Source organism: Triplophysa dalaica, chromosome 23, assembly GCF_015846415.1.
Source record: "Triplophysa dalaica isolate WHDGS20190420 chromosome 23, ASM1584641v1, whole genome shotgun sequence".
Lineage (NCBI taxonomy): Eukaryota > Metazoa > Chordata > Actinopteri > Cypriniformes > Nemacheilidae > Triplophysa > Triplophysa dalaica.
Window position 1 is genome coordinate 16314849 of NC_079564.1, and position 24260 is coordinate 16339108.

Genomic DNA, 24260 nt, shown 5'->3' on the forward strand with positions numbered 1-24260 from the left:
TAGCCTTTGGCTGCCCCACCAACGAGGGAAGTAAGGGAGCCGGAGCTGGTTTAACTGGAACGGTCCGTGAGTGGAGTGTTGAAAGTTTTACACAGCTCCTCATGCACCTCCGGGAAAAACATGGCACCCGGGGTGGGCGCGGTTTGCACCGCGCTCCGACCTCGGGAACCACGCATCCCCGCGTTAGCATGAATGACATCACTTCTGCTTCCTCCTGAACTCGACTGCTGGGGGTGGAGCTCGGATTCGGCAGAGTTGGATGCCAGTCTCCCTCCGATGCTGCGAGCGACATCTCATCTACGTCACACATCGTTTCCGAGTGTGTGCGTGAGGATCCGGACGGTATGCCACCGCCGGTTGGGGAATGTTTAGAAGAGCGAATCGGGGTGCGATCGGCCCGTGAGCACTTGGCTGGCCGGTTTACGTTCGCAGAGTTCCCCATATCACTAACGCTGCTACTTGGGTGGTCATCAGGGCCGTAGCCACAGATGTCACAGCCCAGGTAGCAGACGAAATGGTGGCTGGTTCCCGTAGGAAGACAGCCACCCGTGACCGCAACTTCTGAATGACAATCTGCCCGCAGTGCGGGCAGATGTGTCAACGAACGCTGCTTCAGCGTGCTGGACGCCCAGACGCCTAACGCAGCGATCGTGTCCATCCCCCTCCTCGATGAGGGTGCCGCACCCAAGAGAATAGCGGTACATGCCGCGCTGGAGATTGCTCAGTCAGTCCTGAAAAGGACTTTTTAGAAAAAATCTCTAACACGTCCGGAACCGCCGAGACGCCCAGGGGAAGGTCGCTGCAGGTAGGGACGTTCCGCTGCAACACGTCGTAGATCCGGCAATGTAGAAGAAGATGAATTCATTGAATTCGTTCTGTTCGTAGTCATGAGCGAAGGCTCTGAAGAACAAAAGGTAAGTGAATGCTGCACGCCGGCTTCCTTTTATACCGGATATCCGGGGGCGGAGCCCGGCATGCAAATTTCATTCGCCAAATTTCATTGGCCTTTTCTATAGTAGTCAGAGTTGATTGGTTCTCAAGGGCGAACCCCCATCTGTCGTTCTCGACACAACGTCGAGAGACCGAGAGAAAGGGAACTGGGGTTATGTAATCGTATCTTCTTGACCTAGTTACAACTCTGGCAGCTTCATTCTGAATTAATTGCTGTTTGTTTAATGATGATGCAGGACAACCACTAAGTAGAGCATAACAGTAGTCAAGTATTGAGGTCACAAATGCATTAATAAGCTTTTCTGTGTCAGCAACACATAAAATATTTCATAATTTGGCAACATTTCTAAGGTGAAGGAAGGCTGTTTTATGTTTTTATTTTTTAATGACAGGTTGCTGTCTAATATAATGCCTAGGTCTTAAACTGTATTTTTTGGCAAAAAAAAAGCAGAAAAAGGAGATTTAGTGTGAAGGAGAGAAGTGTGGGCACAGGGATTGTGCGATAGACGGCAGAGGGAGCCTTATGCTTGAATCGATCCCTGAGACCTGTGAAGGGAAATTGATTAGTGCTAGGTCAGAAAATGGAGGGTAGGAGGGTAATCAGTGAGCCAGTGCTGAAAGCGGAGGCAACCTTATGATTGCATTGACAGCTGTAGAGGTGAGCTATGGAAAGGGGGAGGGGTTTGAGAAAGGCTGAAGTTGCTGCTTATATAGATTCATTACACATAGAGTGAAACATGTCAAGCCTTTATTTCTCGAGTTTTTGATGATTATTGCTTACAGATAATGAAAACAAAAAATTCAGTGATCTTGCTGCTCGAGATATAGTCTAACGCAACTTTTCATAATCTTTCACTTTATATGATGAAATAATATTAAAATTATATTTAAATATACGCGTAATTATATATATATATCTATATATATATAGATATATATATAGATAGATAGATAGATAGAGAGATAGATAGATAGATAGATAGATAGATAGATAGATAGATAGATAGATAGATAGATAGATAGATAGATAGATAGATAGATAGATAGATATATAGCTGATCATCATTCGCTTTTTTTGCTGTAGTGTAAAGAGAAATATTCGATTACTTGCCCAGTTTGTTTGTAGATTCAAATCGCATTACAACTCTTTCCCGTTTTAAATAGAATACAGATAGTGGCAAAGGCTGAATTCAGTCTTTCTGCCACTTTGTGGGCTTGATTTGTGTGTCTTCCTTAGCGGTCATGTACCCTCTATTGAAATCAGTAATTAATGTATATAATCTCTCTAAAAATCCGCAGTGATTTATTAGGGTTTATCAAAACAGTCAATTATTGATGGATTGATGCATTTCGAAAAAATCTAATTGTTACAGTTTGCAGCGGCTGCATGTGGGAATATTACAGTGTTGCTAAATGGATCAATTCATCAGGCTTTCAACAAAACAAGGTGGGTATGCTTACTTTGCTTGATATGTGAAATATATGTTAAGCTTTTACCTTTTAGTTTTTTTATTCATTTCAAGAGGACATTTGGAAGATGACGGAAAAATGTGATGTAACCGTATAACGTGATACCAATAAACTAATTGTGTGAAAAGAAAAGAAATTCTCAATAAAACACACTATCAGCTTATTATCATTAATAAACTAAAAGCATTTGCATATTTTCATATCATTGCATTTTTTAATGAAGTCGTGTCAAGTCGTTGAATCCTTCATTATCCAATTCTATCATCTCAGCTCTTGTCAGGTAGCGCGACACTTCATTGTTTATTGCTACAAATTGAAAACGGTCGGATAAATAAGACTTCAACCATTTCAATGCTATTCCGTTAATGGCAACGTAATTTTCGAGTCTATGTAGGAGTGTGCTGTGGTCAATGGTGTCAAATGCAGCACTAAGGTTTAGCAGCACCAATAACTAAATAAAACCTTGTTTAGACGCAAAAGCAGATCATTTGTATCTCTGATCAAAGCCGTCTCTGTACTGTGACATGTTTTAAATGCAGGCTGGAATTCTTCATTGATATCATTCCTTTGGATTTGAAACTACTTTTTCCAGAACGTTAGATATGAAAGGTAGATTCGATATAAGCCTGTTATTCCCTAGTTCTCTAGGGTCGAGTTTGTTTTTTTGACAAGGGGCCTTATAACAGCCACCTTATATGCTTTAGGCACATGTCCTAATGTCAGAGATGAGTTAATAATACTAAGAAGAGGATCTATAATATCTGGGAGCATCTCTTTCAGTAGTTTTGTAGGTATAGGGTGTAGCACTCATGTTGTTGATTTAGATGATCTAATGACTTTAGACAGTTCATCCTGATTTATGGTAGAAAATAATTTAAAAAAAGCAATTTATTTTTAAAAAGCAATTTATCCTTAGGGGAGCTGTAGTTAGTTTGTTCAGCGGGTTTAACTTCTGGTTGCATTGTTATAATTTTTTCTCTTATATCTTGGATTTTACTTGTGAAGTAGTTCATAAATTCATCAGTGTTATGCTGAAATCCAGAATCTGAGCTTGCTGACCATTTATATTTTGTTAATTTAGCGAATGTGTTAAATAAAAACTTAGGGTTGTGCTGTTTTTCTTCTATTAGTGATGAAAAGTAGGCGGATCTAGACGATTTTTATGGCTTTCCTATATTTTCGAGTACTATCCAGACAATTCAGGCATATTATCGAGAAACGCAAGTAATTGTTGTACCATATTTGTAACAACGAGCTTGATTTGCAGCCGTAGGCCAGTGGAGCAAACATAATAACAGATAATGATCCGAAATGTCTTCACTCTGCTGAAGGATTTGAATGTCGTTTAAAACCTTAAAACAGTACAAAATCTAAGTTATGATAACAAAGGTAAGTGGGTCCTGATACATGTTGACTAACGCCCATGAAGTTAAGAGTGTCTTTGAAAGGGATTCCTAAGGCATCTGTATCGTTATCTACATGGATGTTAAAGTCACCACTGACAAGGACTCTATCTGCGGCCAGTAGTTGTTTTGATAAGAACCCACCAAATTCTTTAATAAAATCTGCGTGGTGCACTGAAGGCCTATATACAAAGGCTAGAATACATTTAAAAAATGTTTTGTCCTTAGTATTAGGTGTTGATTCATGAAGTACCATGACTTCAAAATAATTGTATTTAAAATTAGACTTCTGGGAGATGCTAAAATAATTATTGTAAAGTGCAGCTACACCTCCCATCCGCCTTTTAGACGAGTCTTGAGTTTATAATAATAATCTTGGGGGACAGATTCATTTAAAGTAATTTAATCATCCGGTCTTAGCCATGTTTCTGTAAAACAGAGCATGTCTTTTATATGATCTGTTATCATATTGTTACCAGAATTGCTTAATTAAAGAGAGATCTAATATTTAGCAATCAGAGTCATTTTGTTCATGTTTAATTTGTTTAACGTTCATTAAATTACTTTCAAGAGGATTGCTCATTACTTATGTTTTCTAATCCGAGGGACTGATACATTCTCTATTTTATAATGCTAGGGAGACGGTATATTACATGTTGTACATTTTGTGTATTCTGCAACGTGAGACGGCAAGCAGACAGCTGGTTAAGCCATTCAGTCTGCTCCCTTACCTGGTCCCCAGTGAGTCAAGCTTTAGCATTATTAAGACTTTGTGACATACATGTAGACAGGAGGGAAGCTCCATCCCAGGAGGGGTGGAGACCATCTCGTTTCAACAGGTCAGGTCTGGGCTCAAAACTCTTCCAGTTATTTACAAAAACTATATCATTCTGCAGGCACCACTCAGACAACCAGCCATTTAGTGATGATAATCTGCTATAAATCTCATCACCACGATAGCAGTGAGGGGGCCAGAGAATATTACAATGTCTGACTTCGTGTTTGCAAGCTCACACACCTCTTTAATATTATCTTTGGTGTTCTCTGATTGATGCAGTCTAACATCATTTGTGCCGACGTGAATAACAATCTTACTGAATTTTAGATGAGCTTTAGCAAGCACATTTAAATTTGACTTGATGTCAGGCGCTTTGGCTCCCGGTGGACATTTGACTATGGTGGCTGGTGCCTCTATGTTAACTTTCCAAACAATAGAATCACCGATAACTAGGGCACTTTCAACAGGTTTCTCAGTCGGTGCGTCACTGAATGGGGCAAACCTGTTCGATACTATAATCGGAGCGGTTGAGTGATGTTTTGTCCTGCGAGTATGCTGTCAGACAGTCATGAAGTTTCCCAGCTGCGGGGGATTTTCCCCCGGAACCTAGCTGTGTTGCACTGCACTTTGTTGCTGGACGTTTGTTAACCACTTGGTGTTGTTCCCATAAGCACGCACGCACACACAAACACATGTGCGATTTGACTATAGGCAAGACATGACAATTCTGATTTGACTAAGTACATTTTAGTCGAGGAACCCCGTAATGCTCACACAAACTTCTCCATATTATAGTTAATGATGTTAGTCACATTGAGAAGCTGTCAGGTTTTACACGTTTAACAAAATGGAGCACTTTTAACTATACATTTGAGCAGTGTTTGAATTGTGTCAAAGCCCCTAGCCATCTCTTCAAAGTCTGCTCCGGCATGCAAGGGAACTCTTTTCAGAGATTAAAGAATAAAGTTTTTTGCTGGAACAAACATTTTTGTGAAAAAAGTGATAAAAATAGCATAATTTATCTTTCGGAAAGCATTTTGAATAATGTTTAAAACTTTCAGACATAATTCACATTATGTTGAAGACAGTTCGTACTCATATTTGTGATTTTGTAAGAAAAAAAATATAGGTATACTTTAGCCTATATAATATGTTGCGGCGAACCGGCCTTCCATCGCAGAAAGAAATCTCAGAGACAAGGGTTCTAGGTGCCAAGAGTTTAAACTTTATTTGCCCGGACAAACAAAGTGGGATATTCAGAGTTCATCTGAAGGGATCCAACGAATACATATCTGACTCCATCTTTTATACATTGTTTTCAAGTTGTTATCACAGTTTAAACCAATCACGTGTGCATGACATCGTCTTCTTCCAATCAGGTTTCATATGACTTCACTTTTTCATTAGCCTGTCCCTCTGCGCGCATAGTTCTGGCCTACCATATTAGGATTTAATGGTTGCGTGCACCCCTCAAAAACAGGTGCCTCTTTATCTTGACACTTTCCTGGGGGTTTCGCACGATACATGATTTAACCATGTTTTTATCAAAGATGAGCTCATGGTTTAGCGATAATGAGCTACCCAGTGTCCTTGTTTGTATGCGATTTAATTAAACTTCTCTAAAAAAGTGTGTGGGGAGTTCGTCTTAGTGTTAAAAGATATTTGGTGTGTGTGCAGATGTTCAAGTGTTCAGACGTTCAAACTCATAACATCCGTTTTGTTAAAATTAGCTCACTTTTAGAGATTCCAACGTCCTTGACTCTATGCAAACCAAACTTCCTTGCAAAATGTATGTGTGGTGTGTGTGCAGTTAAGATAAGATGTTTGTTGCCCATGCAGGTGTCCAAGAGCTCAAGATTTACATGAGGCCCAATATTGTTGTAATAAGATTCAAGTAAAGAAGGAAGGAGGCGGGAACCGGCAGACATTTAAAAAAAGATTTAATACAAATAATAACAGCCGGCGGCCCCTCACGGCCGACCGCTGGCAGACAAAACATAAATACAAAACACAAGAACCTAAATTTAAACTTAACATATGTTCGGGCCCGGTCCTCTCTCTTCGACGGTCCGGTCGCTCGTTCCTTTTATATGCTCCCTATCTCCTACGTGATTTGAGCACGGTGTGCGCAAAGCTGGCGCTCATTCACAATTACTCACCGGACTCGAACCACGGCCTCGCCCCGCCTACTCCACTACAATCGTTTCATAAGAATACATGAAACGTATAACTAACTAAATGTATTATTTTATATAAGAAAACTCAATACTATAATAGGAAAACCACCATATAATCCCCCCTTTGAGGCTGACAAGCCTCACACTCCAACTAAATGGTCTCCGTAAAAAGGAAATTATAGACTAATATAAATCGTAACATCTAAAAAAAAAAAAAAATCAATAGTGCTCAAATTGATTAATAATTTGCGTGTGCATTCAGTTAATGATAAACTATTTAAGATATAGTACAACGTAAGATGAAATGATACGTAGGTTCAAATAATACTTGGGTTACGAGCAAGCAATATATATAAAAAAAAAAAAATCCTTCTACCCTTCTGTAAATACGTCATAACATGATTATTTCTGTTTTTAACCCTGTAATATGCATCAATTTTATTGACCGTTTTTAGTCAATAGTAACTTATGAGTGATCCTTATTCATGCTATGTTGTGATACAACATAAACAATCGTCTGACTGGGAACAGTGGCTGCAGCTGTTCGTTGAAATGACTTAATGCATAACGTCAATATAATGCATGCAATAAAGCAAGCCTCAATCAACATCAAATTTTTCATGTTAGTAAACACACTTGTCATCCAGTCCCAATTCAATTGTTCTGAGTCAACCTCAGATTTGGTGAAAGTCTTTATCATTAAAGAGATGATCTTCCTTCCTTGCGAATATAGGTGCCACAGGTTTCTCCAATTACTGCACAAAGTCCTCCTTTCGCTGCTCTGAACTGGTCCAAGATCAGGCGATTTTGCAAAACTGTCTGTCGTATTCCAAAGACCACAGTCCTGTCCAGTTCCTCTGTATAAGTACACTCAGTACCCACACAGCCAGTAGTTGTCTTCAATGATTCCAGCACCTCTTTCGTCCGGAACATCTATATAATTTTTCTGCCCATCGCTCCTGTTCTGCACTTTTATTCAGACATCTCAGACATGCCTCTCTGGTAGTGCGGTTGGTTTTTGTCTTCTCATAGATAGGTGAACACTTTTTTCTCATGGTTCTTCCCAAGTGATGACATCTTATATCAGATTCTCCTACAGTCATTTCAATTTCTTCACAGCCCACCAGTCCCCTAGAGTGGTATTTTTGGGAAGCATGGCACAAACATAGTAGTTCCTTTAGATTCTTGCCGTTCGGTTCGTCAGTCTCCACCACATGTTCATTGCATGATGATTTGCTAAGGTAGCTCTGAATCCATCGTTGATCTATCGTTTGCTTCAAATTGTTGATATTTTGCTCAGAACAGAAGTGTAGTGGTACTCAGTTTGTCAAAGTTCTTTACGATGTCAATCGTTTCATCAAGCTTCACAGTGGCTAAATTAAGTTAAATTCAGGGTAACATTGACCAGGTGTTTGCTAGTCGTGTCAGTAAATCTGGTTCTCTATAAGATAGTAGTTATTTTCTGTTGTCGGAATAGTCATTCGATGTGGTCAGGAAGACTTGTCAAGATGCTTTGGTCCTTCGCGTTACATCACCTTATGCATGCCCTGGGACCCACACTCGAACTGTTCCAGATGAAAACCGTCTGGACGATGCTGTTTTCAGATTTAACACTAACTGGCCCTGTACCATTGGCGTCACCACTTGCTGCTATTTAGATCAGGTTCTGCAGCTCACTTGGTTGGCAACTTCTCATAATTCAGGAAGATACAATGACAAATACACATATGTGCACCAGGTGCACTTACATAACAGTTTTGGTTATATCAATAAAATAATAAATGAAAATTACATGTTATATGTTTTAGATGCAAAAACAATAAACAAAACAAAATAAAATACACACATGTGCACCAAGTGCACTCGCATAATAGTGTTTGATTATAGAGCACTAATGATTAACTGAAACATCAAACATTGAAACATGTTAATGTCAAAATAATAAAAAGTTAAACAAAAATCAATCTAACTACTTGCCTAACAATGTCTAAGGTAATATCTAAAACTATTCCCACGCATGATTATACAATTCTAAGCTCTTCTCACTTGCTGTCCAAAAAAAAATTAGTAATTCATGGGACACTTGTCTTTCTCATTGTTTTTCCTAACAGCTAGCAAATTCAGCATGTTTTCTTCATTATTGTAATATGTACTTAATTCCGTTCTCAATATCATCTGTTTGTCTGTAGCTTTCACCACCATAGCTCTTATAACTGGTAAAAGACAGCAAAATACTACAGAAAATATAGTAAATCCTATTGCTGCTAAAAATCCTATCTTAATTGGTCATGAAGTTCATGATCAATCACTTTATTTATCCAGAAATCATTTAATTGAAATTCAAATCTTTTACAATCGCATATGGTACTCAAATGGTTAAGTTTCATTTTCTGCAATTTGACGAAAATAGGATTGGTTTTGCCTTCTCACTTAAACGTTAGTTTACCTTTTTATAAGGATAGCGAAGTATAGTTTAATATTATGACAACCGATTGTTTCATATTCATTTATTATACACATATTTTATATGCATTATTCCAAATTGATCTAAAAATATTGTTTCTGTGTAACCGCTAGTGATTAGTTCTGCTGTTTAGGTGAATATAAAATATATATCAGGAACATGATATCAATTTAAAACTAACTAAAGTAAGTCACTTAAAAATGTTCTACATTTTTTTTTTTGTAGCATTTGTAATGATTATAGTAAGCTATATCTAAGCCATAAATGGGCTCATATTGAATTTATCCATACTCTAGATGCTTTTTAACGTACAGTAATACTGAGTGGCTAATTATTTATTCTGTTATATTTCTAAGAAATCTGATCTTGCTGTGGAAAGTAATAGACATTGTTCTTCATTGTTGTCACTGTTATCGACACAGTGTACAAAACTATTTAAAATACAAATTATTTATTGTTTAAAGAAGTCAAACGACGCTAAACTTTAGTGACCCAGTCTATTGTGCAGGACTACATTAAACACTTTCAACAAATCGGACTCAAAACTGCCCAAAGATGATTTAATCAACAGTTGGACACTTTTGCCTGACTCAACAGTCTATTCAAAGACAGCAGGTCTTGGAGCTGTGAGGCGAAAGAATAACAGATAGCACTCACTTTATCAACAAAAATGTAATACATTTCTCACCAAGCTCAGCTGACGGCTCCCTAAAAAACTGGAACTTTTGATTAATTACTGACTCTATTGTTAAAAATAAAATCTTAGGTCTATGAAAGCATAGAGATCAGGTCATAAAAATATTCTCCATTAGAAATTTGATTAAAAAGTCCGGACGTGAAACACGTCCCAATATTTAACAAACCCTTTATCACCTAATGAATTAGATCAAATCTACTAACTGTGAAATGTGTCCATTTACTTTATTAGATTCATCATGAAAGGCGGTGGGTTACTGTCTTTCATACTAGGTAAGTTCCCAACAGCATGTGTCAGTTTGGTGGTGTCCACTTGACAGTTGTTAAGCCGATTGATAGTAAAGCTGACTCAGGAACAATTGGTTACGCAACCGTTCCAAAAAATTCCAAAAACACTCCTCTTATGATCAGCTGGACCCCTGTGGAGAGGGTGAGCAGCTTCAAATACTCGGTGTAAACATCTCCGAGGACCTGACTTGGACTGCACACATTTCAACACAGGTCAAGAAAGCCAGGCAAAGACTGTACCATTTGCGACAGCTGAGGAAATTCAGGGTCTCTTCAGCAATCCTGAAAACCTTCTATTCAGGGGCCATACAAAGTGTATTGACTCAGTGCATCTCAGTGTGGTACAGTAATGCCACAAATCAGGACTGCAAAGCTCTGCAGAGAGTCGTGCGCCTAGCTGAGCGCATTTCTGGGGCTGCCCTCCCCTCTCTGCAGGACATCTACCTCAAACGCTGCAGAAGCAGAGCTGTAAAAATAATCAAGGACTCAAATCACCCTGGTAACCGTCTCTTCATCAAATTGCCATCGGGCAAGCGCTTCAGAAGCGTGATGGCAAAAACTGAGAGACTGAGGTGGAGCTTCTATCCTCAGGCCATCAGGCTCCTAAACTCAGTCTCATAACATCCTCAGGACTGATTTAATTAACTGTAACACCCATCATTATCCATCTTCCGCATTGCTGCTATGTGTACATACCCAGTACAACCTGTTTGCACATTTCTCTCGCACATCCCTGTTTATATTGATATTTATTAAATCCACAGTAGACTGTTTTGCACATTCTAGTTTATTGCACATTTTACTCCTTATTTTATTGTTTTTACTTATTATTATTATTTTTTAATCTTATTCCTACCTATATTTAAATATATGCTCCTGTGTTATGTATTATCCTTTATTTGCACTGTCCATTGAGCGGACCTGTCCTGACCTCCATTTCACTGCTGATTATACCCTGTATGATTGTGTATGTGACAAATAATAAACTTAAACTTAAAACTTAAACTTGAAATGTCCTTCATAAGAACTTCTTAAATAACATAATTATCATTATTCTCCCTGTTTAATACAGTGTCAAGTTTTTAATTTTGTTGGTTTACATATGATGGTTCATTAAAGAGAGATTTAGAAGGCGCACCTCTCAGATACGTTTACATAATAGGTGTTAGATTATTATTTAGACCTTAATGATTACTAAATATGGGCTGTGGAGATTATTTATAAAAATAAAAACAAAATGTTCTCTTCCTTTGCCTATGTTTGTATTCAAATCCAACCCATTATTATTTCAGGTACTCTTTAAATATCTAATTTTATCCTAATATATAGTAGTTCCCTTTCTGTCGGTCTCTCGACGTTGTGTCGAGAATGACAGATGGGGGTTCGCCCTTGAGAACCAATCAACTCTGACTACTATAGAAAAGGCCAATGAAATTTGGCGAATGAAATTTGCATGCCGGGCTCCGCCCCCGGATATCCGGTATAAAAAGAAGCCGGCGTGCAGCATTCATTTACCTTTTGTTCTTCAGAGCCTTCGCTCATGACTACGAACTGAACGAATTCAATGAATTCTTCGTCTTCTTCTACTGCCGGATCTACGACGTGTAGCAGCGGATCGTCCCTACCTGCAGCGACCTTCCCCTGGGCGTCTCGGCAGTTCCGAGGGTGTGAGATTTATCTAAAAGTCCTTTTCAGGACTGACTGAGCATTCTCCAGCGCGGCTGTTCTCTTTGGTGCGGAAAGGAATGGATACGATCGCTGCATTAGGTGTGTGGGCGTCCAGCACACTGAAGCAGCGTTCGTTGACACATCTGCCCGCACTGCGGGTAGATTGTCATTCAGAAGTTGCGGTCACGGGTGGCTGTCTTCCTACGGGAACCAGCCACCATTTCGTCTGCTACCAGGGCTGTGACATCTGTGGCTACGGCCCTGATGACCACCCACGTTAGTGATATGGGGAACTCTGCGAACGTAAACCCGCCAGCTAAGTGCTCACGGGCCGATCGCACCCCGATTCGCTTTTCTGAACGTTCCCCAACCGGCGGTGGCATACCGTCCGGATTCTCACGCACACACATCGAGAACGACATGTCCCGCTGTTCTCTTGGGTGCGGCAGGGGACTGACACGATCGCTGCATTAGGTGTGTGGGCGTCCAGCACACTGAAGCAGCGTTCGTTGACACATCTACGCGCACTGCGGGCAGATTGTCATTCAGAAGTTGCGGTCACGGGTGGCTGTCTTACTACGGGAACCAGCCACCATTTCGTCTGCTACCCGGGCGGTGACATCTGTGGCTACGGCCCCGATGACCACCCACGTTAGCAGCGTTAGTGATATGGGTAACTCTGCGAACGTAAACCCGCCAGCTAAGTGCTCACGGGCCGATCGCACCCCGATTCGCTCTTCTGAATGTTCCCCAAACGGCGGTGGCATACCGTCCGGATTCTCACGCACACACATCGGGAACGATGTGTGACGTAGATGAGATGTCGCTCGCAGCATCGGAGGGAGACTGACATCCGACTCTGACGAATCCGAGCTCCACCCCCAGCGGTCGAGTTAGGAGGAAGCAGAAATGTCATTCATGCTAACCCGGGGTTCCGGAGGTGCATGAGGAGCTGTGTAAAACACGGGCCCTGGGTCGGACGATGTCCACGGTAGTGGTCCAGGAGAGACACCCCCGGCTATACCTTGTGCAGAAGAGTGATACCAAGGAAGTCCGCTTTCTTGATGCACTCATCTCGCAGGGTCGGTTGTTGGTAAAGACCGTCGAGGACTGCGCTCAGCAGTTTTTGACGGTGAAGCAGACAGTGGCAATTAACCACATTTTTCTCACCGCGACTCGGCCGCCTGAAGGCCTCCGAGATCCCGCGTGACGTCTGCTTCCCTGCAACCCAGGACCCCTTCGACATCGATTCCGGTTCCTGTGCCCCCACAGGCGGCAGCCCGGAAGCAGAGGTCGAGGGGGAAACCTCCACCCCGTCAGCAAACTTCTCACGAGAAGGGACACTGACGGGAAGACTCCAGGGAGAACAACATCGGGCCCGAACCATCACAGCCACGGCTCTGATCGGTCGGTACGTGACGACTCCTGCCTCGTCACCACAGCCGGGCCCTTTTCAGGGCCTGGCGCCCACTTACTCACAGAGTTTTTCGATCTCCCCGGGTGTACTTGCAGCCGATCCCACACTCCACTGGACTGTGCTCGGCGAACCGACCTCACGCCCTGGCGAGGCATGAGGTCGTACACATACGACAGATGTCACCACTCTCATACCGACAGTGTGTGCCATTGTCCCGCCAGGCAGGTAAAAAGGCGGAGCCATCCTTCCCTCCGGGGACCCCCCGTGACAGATGGTTAGCTCCGCCAGCCGACGAACCACCCCCCATGGAAATGATGAAGCAGACTGCCCCCTTGGTCACCCTGTACAGTCCCTGGGAGCTCAAGAGCTGCCCACACTGTCTCGCTGGCTAATGCGGGTGGTCCGTCTTGGTTACTCGATCCAGTTTCCCAGAGACTTCTGGCAAAACAGGCATCGAGTTCGTCCAAAATCAAGACGTACAGTGGGTCACAACCTGCACTTCATCATTCCCAAGAAAGACGGCGGGTTGCCATAGGTCTGCGTACCCTGAATAAGCACCTTCACGAGTTGCCGTTCAGATGCTCACGCAGAGGCGCATCCTGACATCTATCAGGTGTCAGGATTGGTTTGTGGCAATCGACCTGAAGGACGCTTACTCTAATGTCTCGATCCCCTCGACTCTGCCCCGTTCCCATGGTTCGAGTTCGAGGGGTGGGCATATCAGTACAGAGTCCTCCCTTTCGGTCTGTCCCTGAACTATCTCGACGACTGGCAAACACTCGTGAGATCTGTTCTGTACACAGAGGGACCTGGTGCTCCGGCATCTAGATCGATTGGGATTTCAGGTCAACCGAGAAAAGAGCAAACTCTCCCCAGTGCAGAGCATCCTCTTTCTCGGTATGGAACCAAACTCTGTCACCATGACGGCACAGCTGTCCGCAGCACGTGCCCAGTCAGTGTTGGAACTGGAGGCTCCTGGGACACATGGCATCCTCCGCGGGGGTAATACCCCTCGGGCTGATGCACATGAGACCGCTTCAACACTGGCCACAGAGTCAAGTTCCGAGGACAGCGTGGCACACCGGCAGCAGGCGCATGGTGATGACGCCCTGCTGCCGACGCACCCTAACCCCTTGGTCTTCCATGACCTTCCTCCGGGCGGGGGTTCCCCTCGGGCAGGTTACGAGGCACGTCGTGGTGACGACGGACGCCTCGCTGCAGGGGTGGGGTGCAGTGTGCAATGGGCACGCAGAAGCGGGGCGCTGGACAGGCCCCCGTCTGCGCTGTGCAATTGCCTAGAGTGGTGTACGCTCACGGTAACTAACACAACTTGCCCGACGCCTCCTCCTGTGGAGTTAGCAGGTGATCCGCTCCCTGCGGGCCACACACATCCCAGGCAAACTAAACCAGACAGCCGACACGCTCTCTCGTCAGTATACACCTTGCGGAGAGTGGCGACTCCACCCCCGGTCCAGCTCATTTTGGGTGTTGTTCGGACAGGCACAGATAGACCTCTTTGCCTCCCATGACACCACCCATTGTCTGCTTTGGTACTCCCTGACCGAGGCCCCCCTCGGCACGGATGCCCTGGCGCACAGCTGACCACGGGACGGGCGGAAGCACACCTTCCCCCTCCAGGAGCCTCCTTGCACAAACACTGTGCAAGGTCAGGGAAGAGGAGCACCAAGTGTATTGGTTACACCACACTTGTCTAACCGCACTGGCTTCAGAGTTGATGCTCTGAACAGCGACTCCCCCTGAACCATTCCCCTGACAGAGGACCTGCTCTCTCAGGGGAAGGACACGTTCTGGCATCCCAGATCAGACCTCTGGAACACCCATGTCTGGTCTCTAGACAGGACGAGAAAATCCTGAGATGGCTACTCCCCCTCTATGGCTGAGACCATCACCCAGGCTAGGGCCCCATCTACTAGGCGGTCACACGCCTCTAGACGGCGCCTCTTCTCGTCCTGGTGTCTCTCTCTCTCAACGAGAAAAGACCCACTGAGGTGCTTGCTCAGGATTGTGTTCCCCTTCTCACGAGACTGAAGACTAACATCTCCCCTCCAAACTGAAGTGTATGTAATCGCTATCGCCACTCATCACGACTCAGTTGATGGAAAGTTTCTAGGGCAACTCGACCTGATCACCAGGTTCCTAACGGGCGCGAGAGGGCGGAATCCGCCTCATCTCCGCTCCATACCCTCTTGAGAGCCCCTCAGAGGTTCCGATCTTCCTCACCTGAGTAAGACAGCCCTCCTGTTGGTGCTCGCTTCCATCAAGAGGGTAGGGGACCTCCAAGCATTCTCTGTGTCCCCGGATTGCCTTAAATTCGGCCCTGGTATTCTCACGTTATCTTGAGACCCAGGCCCGGATACGTGCCCAAAGTTCCCACTTCTCCCTTCAGGGACCAAGTGGTGGACTTGCAGGCGCTCCCCACTGGGGAGGAAGACCCAACCCCATCCGTGTTGTGTCCTGGCCCGCACGCAGAGCTTCAGTAGCTCTGACCAGCTCCTAGTTTGTGTTGGAGGACAGCAGAAGGGGAAGGCTGTCTCCAAGCAGAGTCTGGCGCACTGGGTCGTGAATGCCGTTACGACGGCATTTCGATCTCAGAATCTCCCATGCCCATTGGCAGTGAGGGCTCACTCCACCGGAGTTTAGCCACCTCCTGGGCACTGGCAGAAGCACCTCTCTAGCAGACATCTGTAGAGCTACGGGTTGGGCTACGCCCAAACACCTTCGCAAGGGTTAACGACCTTCGCGTAAACCCGGTGTCAGCCCACGTCCTGCGTGGCGACATGTAGGACTGGCATCCGGGGGGGGCATATGCCTGCGAAAGCACCTTCCCACCCTCCAAGAGGTTGGGTCAGTGTGCTATCTACCCTTTTCTTCTTACCCAAACACATGGCTAAGAAAATTGGTACCTCACCAACCTTCCTTCTTACCCAGACACTGGTTAAGAACAGGCATTCCATCCATCACTAAGCAAGCACCTCCTGGGGGTTGGCTGGGCAGAGCAGCCTTCCCCCTTAGGCCGGGAAACCTTATGACCTATCACAGATAGTTCTAACCGGACCTGTGCTATCGGACGCAGTAACACCCCCACCGTGGGCTGTTCCGTCTGTTATACCCTCATGACAATGGTTCCCACACATGGTAACCCATGAGCTTCCCCAGGTGGACCTCCACCTCGCGGTACTACCCAGTCCGCCCGTTCCATGCGTTCTCCTCCAAGGACGAGACCATATCATATCTCCACCATATTCCTCCCCACGGGTAGGAGGTGGCCTCTGCAGCGCTTCTCTGATTAAGAGTTGCGCTTTTCCCGGTGTAAACCCGAGCCGGACGGCCTCTCGCCTGTAGAGAGCTAAGGCCCCGTCCGTGAAAGGTTACCGGTCAGGGCTGTACCCATCTTTCTCCCAGAAAGCTCTGGAACCCCCCGACCACCACACTGGAAGGTTACAAGTTTCACGAAAGCGTCGAGCTGACACGCCCAGGCTTGTTACCGTCGCTTTGCTGAGATTGTGACGCGATACAGCGTTTGTGGCGTTTTCCATAGATAACCCCTTATGCCACAAACACGTATCGTATTCTGCTGCAGTCGTGAGAGGATCTCAGGCTCTTCAGAACAAGAGGTAAATGAATGCTGCACGCCGGCTTCCTTTTATACCGGATATCCGGGGGCGGAGCCCGGCATGCAAATTTCATTCGCCAAATCTCATTGGCCTTTTCTGTAGTAGTCAGAGCTGATTGGTTCTCAAGGGCGAACCCCCATCTGTCGTTCTCGACACAACGTCTCGTTCCCTCCATCAGGGAACCGAGGTTACATACGTAACCAAGACGTTATACTTCAAAGATCATACAACTAGATCAACTAATTCAAAGATCATTATCACTAGTGAAGCACATAATTCATTTTAGACTTAATATTGATCATATTAAGCATTATTCATTAATTGTATTATAATCTTATGATGATAAATGTGAACCGTCTTTCCTGTTGGCCACATATAAATGAAAAGGTTTCTAATAATCTAGATTTGCTTAGTGCTAGAACCCTCTGCAACTCTCTTTTTCTTGAGTTCAGCTTCAACTCGCTCTTCCTGTGTTGTAAAACACAGTGTACAATATATTCTAAAAATTCTTTATGTGGTTTATAGTTCAGTCCTACTACGTCTTCCAGTTTTGCTTTTACTGGCAGTGGCAGGGTGTCAACAATGGCATCTCTGAATATTGTTGCCATAACCGGGTCTTCGTCATGGTTTTCTCCAGCTCTTGTTTCCATCTTTTTAATTGTTGTTGCACATAGATGGCTTGATTCCCTTTATCTGTAATCTGATCTCCCTTCAGTGCTTTTTGATCTATGCTGGTTGGTCATTCTCTTCTTAGGGCTTGCCACATGTCCTGTCTGTGTTTGTCAAAGAGCTCTGCTTCTGACATTGGGGAGTCAATTGCTCGATTCAGTCTTAAGTCCTTCAGCAATTCATTTGGTTTAGATGCACCCAGGCATTTAGCTAGCAAAGCTTTAATGTGTCCCAGAGCTAGTAGATTCCCAGTCGTCTCTTCTTCCAGGACCCGTATCCATCTTCCAGCTCCCTTGTTTAGATCAGGTAATCGAGCGATCAATCCATCCAAGTCCAGGGTGGCCCAAGGCACATAATGTGGTTGTCGATTTTTTAACAAGATCTCTTTTAATTGGTTGTTTGTAGCAAAGGTTGCTGATGCTGATCTTCTCAGTCTCTCTTCTCTGAGCCATGCTGGCTGTGGCTGTTTCTTATCAATGTCTTCTAAACAGATGTTTTCAGACATCCATTTGTATTCTCTCATTGGGCAACCTTGTAGTATTCCTGCTTCTTCCTGTTGTTTGGTCACCAGATGTCTCCCTCTGCTGGCGTCTGGTATTTCTTTTCTTCTATGCTGTCATGACGTTTCGTCAATGTAACTTGAGATACGTCTATTCTTCAGACTGGGCAGGGTTGCATTATCTTCCATGGCGCCCGCCTCCGACATGACATCTGGCAACTTGCTTTATCTTATATTTTTTCTTCTCAGTGCTGTGGATGTTTTGTCTGGCTCTCGAGCTGTTTGTTCATATCTCTGTCTTCTAGCCGCCTCTAATTCTGCAGATACCCCAGCATAAATTGATTTATAGACGGTGTAGCATTCTACTCTGCTTTCCCTCTCTGGTGGTACTCTGGCGTGATGAAAGAGTACTCCTGCCTACTCTCAGCGAATGTGTCTCTTTAGAAGTTCATCATCCCTCGTCTCCTCTCTTTCTCCCCCTTGGAGGTCCAGCTCTCCTGTAAACTTAAATTCTTCTTTGACCAATGGCATTTGATTATTCAGCTCATCATCTTCCACAATCAGTGGCAACTGGCTCCTGGATAATTCATATGAGGGAAGACTCATAGCCTTCCTCAAGTTTTCGCTGACTTTTTCCTCATCCTCTTTCAGGAGCTCCCTTGTTTTCTTCATGTTCTTTAAAAATTGAATACATCTTTTTTCCTTCTTCTCTTAACTTCTCTCTTCGTGCTTTTGTCCCTGGGTTTATGATTTCTTATCAACCCTTCCATTTCTTCACACACTGTCATATCAAACGTACCACTTTCTGGCCATGAAGTTCTTAATTTTTTCTTCTTTCTGCCCATTTCTTAGAAATTTCTCCAATCAGTTCTCTGCTCACATGATATCTTGTTCCTAGTATCTATACGGGTGTGGAGGCCATTCTCAATTTATTATCTTCACTTATTCTGTTATAGTGGGGCACCTCTTTATTTTATTGCGACCTATGGCCCGAGGTTTTCTGGTGTTATCTGCACGATCAGCTTCTTAAGTGTTACGGCCTGAAACTTCAGTGGCTCTATTTCTCTCTGCTCGTTGGTTGTAAACAATATCTTACTTTCCCAATTTACATATCTTGTTTCTGCATAAACCTGTATTACTGGATGACTGATTAATCTGTAGTTTCTCCCTCCACCTCGTGGATAACCTTGTCTTATTCCTTGCAATAAATAGGGTTCCACCAGGTTGTTGATTGGGATTTTTATGATCAATGAGACACGCTGTAACGCAGTGTCTAGATTGCCAAATCTATTAATTCTATGGAAGCAAACTCCTAAGTATTTTTTCAATATCCCTACTTTACAACACCTGCCTACTATACCTCTCCAATTCACATATGGCCACACCTGATCAATTTGTTTCAAATTCTGAACTTCTACTAATTCGTCCAAGAAATAATTTTTATTTTCTTCTGTCAGTGGCTTCTTAATGCCTGCTAAGTCCCTATAAAGTGATTCTCTCCAGAAGTCATCACTAACTCCCTTTGTCTCAGTCAATATTCTGGCTACTCTTACCCTCTCAAAATATGATTGTAAGCTTTCCTCATCTAGCAGTTCAATTCCAGCCATTCGTCTTTAAAACATCAATAGAACATGAAAATAATTCACAATCTAGCAATGCTTTTCACTTTTTTTCTCAATGTAAACCAGCTTTTCACTCAATGCAAAACAGTTTTTTTCACACTAGGAACTCTGGTCTCATACGCTCACAGCACGCAGAATACTCACACACTCCAGAGGCCCTTCTGCTGTCTAATAAATCACTCCTCAAAGATTCCAGCACACACAAACTCACGCCTTATGGTCTGAGATTTTGATTTTTTCTGGGTATATTCTACCGACTTTATACCATAAAAGTATCTCACAATTTTTAAAACATATTTGTAATCAACAAAATATATCTTCTATTTTTTTCGCTTGACAACGTTCTTCGTGCTTAAATCAAAGGAGCTCTATTTTTCGGCTGCCCTTAACTGGAATCCCCTGGTTGGGGCTGGGTTCCCCTTAGGTTTTTTTTCTCGATGGGAGTTTTGGGTTCCTCACCACCGTTTGCATATTGTTTTGCACTATCTGCCTGGCCGGGTGGGGCTGCTTTAGAATTTAGAATTCATACTTGTATTCAATGTGTCTCATGTACAGCTGCTTTGTTACAATGAAAATTGTAAAAAGCGCTATATAAATAAAGTTGAGTTGAGTTGAGTTAATTCTCATGCGCTCACACATACTCTATGCCCTTCAAATCTTTATCTGACTCCATAAATTACCTCTCCTATCTTCTACACACACTCTTGCTTCTCTCATGTGCTCAAACAGTTTTTCTATTAAACCCTAATAGACACCTTATTTTTCATCTTTTTTCAAATACTTTAATTACCGCATGAAACTTTGACACAGACACACAGCAAAAACTTGCACCTAGTCTCGAAACGCATGCCTCTTTAAACATCAACAAAACCCTAACACTCCTTCTTCTCATACATTTTACTGGACATACATTATACAGCAATTTTCACTTGCTCCATGCACTCTCTCTCTCTCATTCACTTTGTCAAACACACACACTTGCAGGGCCTCCTAGCCTCCCACTCTTGCACACACACTCACAACCTCTTCTTCACACACACATACACACACACACACACAGAGTCTCACAGGCTGAGGTTTTTTTCTCTCTCTCCCTCACTCCTGAGTTTTTTATCGTCACAATACAATATACAACAACATAAAAATATATCACAGCGCATTCATACCTGTTTCCTTAAAGGATTTTAATTTGCTCACACACACTATATGTATATACTTTATGTCCCGTCACTTCCCAAAGTGAGATTTACTCCTTTACTGACAGGCAGGCTACAGTACATAACTCAACTTTATTTATATAGCGCTTTTTACAATTTTCATTGTTACAAAGCAGCTGTACATGAGACACATTTAATACAAGTATGAATTCTAAAGCAGCCCCCCGGCCAGGCAGATAGTGCAAAACAATATGCAAACGGTGGTGAGGAACCCAAAACTCCCATCGAGAAAAAAAACCTCAGGGGAACCCAGGCCCAACCAGGGGATTCCAGTTCCCCTCTGGCAAAAGCTGCTGCCTCTGCACAAGCTCAACAGTGCTTGCACAATAAGGCTTAATAAAAATATAAAAATTAAGGATTAAAGATTATCATTAACAATCTAATAGCATTTGAAATGTTGTAGGAAAAACAAAGTTGTCGCGTCCTTTATCCAGCTCTATCCTCTTAGCACTTGTCAGGTCACCGCTTCCCATTCTCAGCTCTGCCATCAGGTCTGGGCATGAACTGCATCCTGCGGTAACCTTGGAACAAAGAGACAAGACTGGCTGAGAGTAGAGTACTGTTCTGCACTCTTTGATGCAACAAGTACATCATTTGTTGTTGGATGTGTTCCTGGTTCCGGTTGATCTAAATAATGCAGCCTAAATCCTCTGAGGATTAATATTATGGAGGTGTAGTGTATGCAAGATTAAAAAGATGAGTCTTTAGTCTAGATTTAAACTGATATGAATGTGTCTGCCTCCCGGACCGTGCAGAGAAGAATATTCCAAAGTTTAGGCGCTAGATAAGAAAAGGATCTACCACCTGCACTTGATTTTGAAATTCTAGGTATTACCAACTGACAGGACCCCTTAGAGCGTAATGTACGTGGAGGTCTGTAATACAATAGAAGTTCATTCAAATACTGCGGCGCTAGACCATGTAGGGCTTTATAGGTAATAAGCAAGATCTTAAAGTTAATGCGATGCTTTATAGGTAACCAGTGCAAGGTTGACAGAACCGGGGTTATATGCTCATACTTTTTTGTACGTGTAAGAACTCGAGCTGCCACGTTTTGAACCAGTTGCAGTTTTTGTAATAGGCCCGCAGGGCAACCACCTAGAAGTGCATTACAGTAATCTAGTCTTGATGTCATGAATGCATGAATTAATTTCTCTGCATCTGACAGTGACAGCATATGACGTAATTTAGATATATTCTTAAGATGGAAAAATGCAATTTTACAGGTGTTTGCGACATGGCTTTCAAATGAGAGAGTACTGTCGAATACAACGCCAAGATTCTTAGCTGATGACGAGGATTTTATGGAGCATCCGTCAATCGTTAAGCAGTATTCTTGGTTGTTACGCATAGCAGTTTTCGGTCCAGTAAGTAACACTTCTGTTTTGTCCGAGTTTAGTAGTAAAAAATTGTTACTCATCCACATTTTTAAGTCAACTATGCAATCCTTTATTCGATGAAACTGCTGGGTTTCATGAGGCATCGAGGAAATATAAAGTTGAGTATCATCAGCATAACAATGAAAGCTAATTCCGTGTCGCTTTATTATATCTCCTAGAGGTAGCATGTATAATGCGAAGAGCAGGGGTCCCAAGACTGAGCCCTGTGGTACACCGTACTGGACTTGTGATTTGCGGGACACCTCATTGTTTATTGCTACAAATTGAAAACGGTCGGATAAATAAGACTTAAACCATTTCAATGCTATTCCGTTAATGCCGACGTAATTTGCGAGTCTATGTAGAAGTATGCTGTGGTCAATGGTGTCAAATGCAGCACTGAGGTCTAGCAGCACCAATAACGAAATACAGCAACGGTCAGACGCTAAAAGCAGATCATTTGTAACTCTGATCAAAGCAGTCTCTGTACTGTGACATGCTCGAAATCCAGACTGGAATTCATCATTAATGTCATTCCTTTGGAGGAAGGAGCATAATTGAGTTGAAACTACTTTTTCCAGAACTTTAGATATAAAAGGTAAATTCGATATAGGCCTGTAATTCCCTAGTTCTTTATTGGATTGGATTGGATTCAATTTATTGTCATTACACATATAACAAGTACAGTGTAACGAAATGGATTTAAGAAGAAGAATACTGCAAACATGAGGGAAGTGGAGAGAAAAACAGATACACTTAATACACCATAGACAAGACTTGCAACAGGGTAAGATAATCCAGCTCAGGCAAGCAGCCATCCGGTCCTGCAGCCATTACGGCGCTTAACACAGACCCGCTTGCCAAGCTGGCGGGTCAAAGCTACGGAGGTTTGGAATTGGTCAGAGTCAGTGTTTGTGTGTGTGTCTGTATGAGCGATAAGGTCCAAAAGTCTGTGTGTGAGTGTATGATGGGGGAGGGAACGCAAGAGCGTCTCGCCACATTGCCCTTCAGGGTTGTTTCTCCAGTATCGCCTCGGCCAAGGCCAATCCTGGTTCAAGGGGGGCCGAAAAGATAAGATTGCAGTTGTTTCGTCTTGAGGCGAGTAAACCGCATTCCAATTCCACGGCTACTCTCTTTGTCCATTCTGGTCTCTAACATCATCAATTTTCCTTTCCATAGCCGTGAGCTTTTTCAAGATGTAATCCATATTGCGATTAATAGTCTCAGTCTCAGTGCTGACCGCTCTTCCCACGGCCTCCGTCAAAACGGGAAGCTTTGTGAGGCTTTGGACAGCTGTTCCCGTTTTAAGAATTTTTCGATAACCCAGGGCAAAGCATAATCCAATCAGCATAATACCTGTTATCATGGTTCCGAAAAGGTAGATATCTTCAATGTCCTCCACAGAAAGAGCCGCCAGACACACGATCCGCCATCTCTCCCACGCGTCCATCGTGTAGCCAGCTGCGAACGTTCCATCAGGGCAATCAGGTTCACCCGAACCTTTGTTTCTCGTCGAGAAAATTGTGTCAATTGCGCTAAGTGACCAGTTGATCAGATCCATAATTTCCAAGTTTCGAGAGCAGTGCAGAGAGAGTCTCTCAATAGATGAGACGAGACAAGACAGGAGACAAAGCAGGGAAGATATGGGCAAGGACGGGGAGAGTGAAAATGCAACCGTCTCCGATGAGAGCCAAACGAGAAAAGAGTTTGGGTTTTTTTAAAAGAGGCCTTATAACAGCCACCTTAAATGCTTTAGGCACATGTCCTAATGTCAGAGATGAGTTAATAATACTAAGAAGACGATCTATAATTTCTGGGAGCATTTCTTTCAGTAGTTTTGTAGGTATAGGGTCTAGCATGCATGTTGATGATTTAGATGATGGGTTGTGGGTTAGGGTTAGGGTTAGGGTTGTGATGGTTTTCGTCT

The 24260-nt window shown here is 43.3% G+C and overlaps 1 protein-coding gene across 1 annotated transcript in view; it reads left to right on the plus strand.

Moving 5' to 3' along the window:
* LOC130412881 (ADP-ribosyl cyclase/cyclic ADP-ribose hydrolase 1) overlaps positions 1-24260 on the plus strand; it is a 117995-nt gene that overhangs the window by 77326 nt on the left and 16409 nt on the right. Inside the window, exon 5 of the mRNA XM_056737678.1 lies at positions 2325-2398. Coding sequence (XP_056593656.1) covers positions 2325-2398 — 74 coding nt within the window. The remainder of the gene's footprint in view (positions 1-2324; positions 2399-24260) is intronic.